Here is a 5,855-nt window from a genome sequence, read left to right as displayed (position 1 = left end):
CTCCACCCCCCAGTGAAGCAATTTTCTTGGTTCCCCATCACTGACAACTCTCAGGGCCTGGTCTCAAGGAGCAGGAGGGGCCTAGTCTTGGGGTGGGGAGAATACCCCAAAGTCATAGCCCTCTCTCTCATCCCCTTCCCTGGTCACCTTCAGAGGCAGGACAAAGTGGGAGGTGACTGGATTCCCTCGGCCTGAGCTGGAACAAAGGACAGATCAGACAGGATGGGTCAGCTTATGCTGCAGTAACAAACAACTCTAAATTGCCAGCAGTGTAAAACCTCAACCTCACACGTTAGCAGGGGCTCTGCTCCATGTCGTCCTCACTTGGGGACCAGGGTGCCGGAGCCTCCACCATCCATCACGGGGTGTGGCGGCAGGGGGAGGAGAGTGCTGGGGTCTCCTGCACTGGCAGTGACACGCTCCGTCCTGAAGTGGTTCACCCCCTCAACCCAGACCAGAACATGTCCTACCGCCCCTGCCGACTGCAAGGGGGACAGGGAACTGCCATTTTTCCACGTCACCGCTGAACAGCAGAAAAAAGTCCTTGCAAAATAGGGCTGTGCTCAGTTGCCCCAGTGCCTTGTGCTCCAAAAAAGCCTGATCCAGGCCCCCTTGTCCTTTATCACAGCAGCAAAATCCATTGTGTGTGTGCATTTAATGTGCTTAGCCAGTCTCCTGCCAATGGTCATTTATGCCATTTTCAATCTGTTGTGATGGCAAACAATGACATGATGAATGACCTTGTTCGTGCCTCAATTCACACATCAGCAAATTACTTAAACCCTTCAGTGACTCGGTTTCCTCATCCGTAAATAGGGATAAGAGGAGGAATGCCCACCCACGGGACTTGAGTACTGACCATAAGGCAGGTAACACACGAACACACGGAGCCTAACACCTGGCGTGGAGCAGCTCCTCTGTAAGCATTAGCAATTACTGTTATCATTATTTGCAAGTGCAAATAACGACAAAAAACCAAAACACACATTTGCAAGTGGGTAGTTCAAGGATATGAGCCTTTTCAGCTTCGATCCACTTTCTCAAGCCAAAGTCCTCCCACCGGCAATGGCTGCCCCAGCCTCTAACCCATTTCCCCAGGGAGCACCTGGACGGCTCTCAGCTGCTCTGCGCACCAGGGCTCCCTGACGGTGCTCCAGCCATGATTGCTTTGACGCCACGGATGGCCCCAAAGTGGGGCCTCAAAGATATGGGATGGGTGCAGGAATTCCTTTGCCAACCCACCCACCCTGTGGCATGCAGGCCATAACACACACGCCTCCCCCCGGCCCTCGAGTGACATTTCCTAGAGGTCTCAACCTACTATGAGTTCTCTCAGGAATGAGGTTGACTTCCTGAGGGGCTCCCCTACATGGGGGGGGGGTCCCCCTTTGGGCTGGTGGCAGGAGGCTCTGACGCTGGGCAGTGCTCCCCAGAGGTGTCTGCTCCTCCAGGCTGTACCACGGGGGGCCTCCCATGGCTCCTCCCCTTAGGCCGGCCCTGGGATGGGCCATGACCTGCTCGCACCTCAATGCCGCTGCTTTGCCTGGGCCTCTCACCACTGTGGACATGCCACCGCCAGCTCACCCACGCTGGGTTGTTCTCTTTACCAAGCTCCATCCTTTAGCAACCCGGATGCTGAGAGGTGGCAGGAGAGCCACCTGGATCGTCCAGTGTTGCTCGTATGCACTCGATGCATGAGGAAGCCAAGAGAGCCCCACCTGAACCGGAGAGCGGCTGGCCCTCCCGCCAGCCCAGCCTGGGCTGCTCCGAGCCACCCGGCTCCTGCCCACCCCTCCTCACCAGGGGTCCCTCAGCTCCCGCTGTCCTGGACCGAGGCCCTCTGGCAGGTGGCCTCCAGGGACTAGAGCAAGCATGTTTGAGTAAGCCTTTTCTCTCTCTCTAGACTGCGGGGACCTCCAGGACAGGGACCCGTGGTTAGTTCTGATTCTTTGTTTTTCTTCTCTTCTGGTTTCTGGAGCTCAGTAAACACAGCCCGGGTTGAGAGCTCCCAGAAGACAGTCCAATTGTGTTTTAGGATTTCAAGCACCCTAGCCCGCTGCCCTGTCCCTCCCACGTCTGGCGGGTTGAGGGTCTCAGAGTCCTCTCCCCAGGAAGCTCGATGCTCACAGCACTGCTTCTCTCTTGGAAATTTTATTGGAAAGGGAAGTAGACAGCCCCTGCCTCCTGCCCAGGGCACCACAAGCCCTCACTGTTTCCCATTGCCATTGATGGGCAGGTTCACGTGCTCGGGGGAGGCCAGGAATGCCTTGAGCTTGGGGCGGGCGCTGAGGCGTGCCACGTAGGCCGAGAGCAGGGGGAAAGAGTCCAGGCAGCTGGGGGCCAGAACCTGGTGGATCAGCAGCAAGTCCAGCAGGTTGTAGTCGGCAAAGGAGATCTGCAGAGCAGGGGGCCCGGGACTCAGCGGGTGGGAATCGGCCAGAGGATGGGGGAACGGGGGACAGGGAGGCTGAGCCGTTCCCCAGGTCTGCCCAGCTTTGCTGAACGCACGGCTCACGTGCTCTCAGAAGGGGCAGGACAGGGCCAGACGCTCACCTGGTTGCCCACAATGAAAGCCTGACCCCCCTGGTTCTGGGACAGCAGGGTCTCAAAAGGCTTCAGGTGCCCGGGCAGTGCTTTCACATAGTCCTCCTTGCCGGCCTCCTGCCAGAAAGATGCCACTTGCCATCATCCTCCAGCCCCTCACACTGCTGCCCAGCCCAGCCCCTGTCCCTGCCCCATGACAGCCCCTCCTATTTGCCCCATCTCAGTGAATCACTCCCCCCCCCCCCCCACCCCCGGCCAGAGCCCCGGGTACTCCTCTGCTCGCTCCCTGCCCCAGGCCACTGCCACTTCCTGTCCATTTCAGCCGCTGATTCTTCTCTACTCCATTCCCACCTTTCCCTTCCTGCAGTGCTCTCTCACCAGAGTACTGAAAACGCCTTGGAGGGTCCTTCTCAACCTCAAGTTTGGACACCGCCCTGCTTAGACTCCTCGATGGCTCCCCACCACCGTCAGGACAGCGTCCAAGCCAGCTAGTTCAAGGCCTTCAGGCCCTGGGCCCGCTGCACCTCCAGCGCCATCTCGTGACTCTCCCTCTCTCTCACGTGCATGTGTGCACACACCCTGTCTCTGCTAAATTGGTCCCAAGTCCCCGAATGTGCTCCGTTATCTGCATACTTTGTGCACCTGAAAATGCCAGCACCCCCTACAAAAAGTTTGATAGAAATCCTCCTACACCCACCCCCAGGAGGCCCTCCTGACCTCCCCCAGCTGAGGGGGTCAGCAGCCCTCTGCCTCCACGTCTCCTGTCCTTGCACTGTTCTGCCAGTGCCCGGGACTTGACTGGGTCCATCGCCCAGGCAGTGAGGCTGAGGGTTGTGTCTTGTCCATAATGGCTCCTGGCCCCCAGCACAGAGCCAGACCCAGCCCAGGTACCCTGACCGAGGGAGGGGTCAGCCGCAGCCACGGGAGGGGTGGGGGGGTGAGAGGACACGAAGCCCCTTTCTGTGTTTGTCCCTGTGCCCGCGCTCACATAGTTGGTGTAGATGAGAGTCACGTATTTGCAGCGGAGGTCCTCCACGCCGTCATTCACCATGTCCACCAGCGCCGCCTCCCGCTGGTCCTTCCCATACAGCCCTGGGGGTCGGGAGAGCAGACAGCATGACTGGGCGCCTGATACAAAACTCTCAGCTGATCCACTGACACGCCAAGTGGCTGCCTGCAGGCCACAGGCAGGAAGGAGGATGTGGATGGAAGGAAGGGACAGTCCTGACCCACAGAAGGTGCTCAGGACTCAGTGAGAGGCAGCCTGGCATACAGCAAGGATTGCAGGCAGACCTGGGCCTGACCTCGGAAAAGTTATTTAATCACCACCCCAACAGGGCTGCCGGGCAGCTTGATTTCAACGGACGAGGCTCAGAAGGCTGGGGCACTGAGCAGATACTCAGGAACACTGGGAAGGCCCACCCACCACTGCCCTGGGCTGGGGCGCCTGTGACCTCAGGACTCACCGAGGGAGCGGCCCAGGTGTCTCAGGATGGCATTGGACTGGTACAGGGTGAGGTCTCCGTCCTGGAACTTGGGGAGCTGCCCGTACAGCTGGGGGGGTACCACAGGTTCAGTGAGCTCGGCTGCCTGCCACCCAAGTTTTGCCCCCTCCAAGTGCAGCCCCTTACTCCCGCGTGGGCACAGTCACTCACACAGGAGGCCTTGAGTGGGCCCTGCATCCAGGTGTCCACGGTCACCACCTCCTCCTTCCAGCTCTGGCCCTGGTCAGCCAGCAGCATGCGCATGGCCTCACAGCGCCCTGGGGGAGGGGAGACAGGGGTGTGGGGACTCCTCCCCTGATCTCACAGCCTCCTAGGGAGGGGACGAGCCATGGCCACCAGCTTGGATACCCGAGCCTCAGGAGCTCAGAGATACAGGGAAGGTGGCCCGGACTAGTAGCCGTGTGATGGAGGGATAAGCGGGGGTTGGGGTCTCCCTCAGGGGGGCGAGGGGCGTGGGCTGCAGCCCCAAGCCCTGCCGCCTCCTTCCCAGTAGGGGCCCCTACCTCGAACGGAGAAGTAGACGATGGTGTAGGGCGGCACTAGAGAGACAGAGAGAGGTCTGTTAGAGTCTGGGAAAAGGGTATCATGGGAGAGATGCACCCACTTGTCCTCCGGGGTCCCCTTCCCTGCTCTGGGCGCTCCGGGCCCCCGAGGAGCGAGTCTCTGCGCTGGGGGCACCGGGCCCCGCCCAGAACCCCAACCCTGCGCTGGTGGCGTCATGGGTCCTGCGGATCCCCGTCCCGGCGCTGGGAGGGGTGAGCGGGGCAAGGCCTCCGAGGAGCCCTGGCCCGGTGCTGGAGGTCCCAGCCAGGCGCTGGGAGCGCTCCGAGCCTCCTGGGACCCCCTCGGAGGCCCTGTGGCGCGGACTCACTCGTTGCAGTGCAGACAGCGGCTCAGGCGGCGGCGGCGGCAGCGGAACTTCAAGCCTGCTGCCTGGAGGCTTATAAGGGTAGTCCCGCCCCGCACGCCCCGCACGCCCCGCTCCGCCCCCAGTGCTGAGTCACCGCGCTGCCTCTAGCCGCCTCGCAACCTCCTCCGCCTGCCACCCGGCCCCATCATCCCTGCGGCCAAGCCCCCCTAAGCCAGCTGCGCCCCGCCCTGCGCCGGTAGAGGGTTTGCCCAACATGCCCCTGGGGCTGGTGGACTCGCGGCAAAGGTTGGGGTCGAGGTTCCAGAATGTTCCAGAAGCCTTAGGATCCGCCCACTCCAGCCTATTTCCATGGTTGAGTAGCAGACCTCAGAGGCCCAAAACCCTTGCATGCAAACACTTGTTCCCCCAGACAAAGGACACAGTAGACGCTGTACAAAGATGGACACACCCTTCTGCCCTTCACACGGATACACACAAGTGCAAACTCACACTCCCAGTGGGCTTCTCATACCCATCAGGTCTGTGGATGCCACCTTCTGCGTTCTTGTCATGGTCATGGTCCGACGCTTATCATTTTTCTCTAAATTACCTCACTTCTTCGACTCAAATTAGCTTATTTTAAAATGGAACCTGTTCCACTTTCGTTTCACTTTAAGTGGAAATGGGTGCCACTTGTCATATGCAGGAGGTCACTGTAAAAATGACAGGGAGAACCATAGGGGTTTTAAACCTATCTGGACAAAGGGACACCAGACACTCCCTTTTCAAAAGTAATGTTAGGGAGCCCTGGGCATTTCTGGCACAATAGTGCCAAACAGAACTGTGTCCCTCAGTGCATCAGAGTTGAGGACAATTGCAAAGTGTTCCGGGACGAGCTTCGGTGCTGTTTAACCCCATCTGTCTGCCTTGGGACCCCTTTCAAGAAGTTCAGGCCC

The 5,855-nt window shown here is 59.6% G+C and overlaps 1 protein-coding gene across 1 annotated transcript; it reads right to left on the bottom strand.

The window, feature by feature from the left end:
* Positions 1–2,135: 2,135 nt before the first annotated feature.
* LOC103543521 (glutathione S-transferase P) lies at positions 2,136–5,340 on the bottom strand. The gene is made up of 7 exons (XM_070565634.1): positions 4,921–5,340; positions 4,553–4,588; positions 4,200–4,306; positions 4,011–4,098; positions 3,533–3,636; positions 2,554–2,661; positions 2,136–2,395 (listed from the first exon to the last, which is right to left on the bottom strand). Coding segments are annotated over exons 1-7 (633 nt in total). The 5' UTR covers positions 4,922–5,340; the 3' UTR covers positions 2,136–2,206.
* Positions 5,341–5,855: the final 515 nt, after the last annotated feature.

Source organism: Equus przewalskii, chromosome 11 (genome assembly GCF_037783145.1).
Source record: "Equus przewalskii isolate Varuska chromosome 11, EquPr2, whole genome shotgun sequence".
Classification (NCBI taxonomy): Eukaryota; Metazoa; Chordata; class Mammalia; order Perissodactyla; family Equidae; genus Equus; species Equus przewalskii.
Note: the sequence above shows the minus strand (reverse complement) of the source record. Positions and strands in the feature narration are given on the sequence as shown.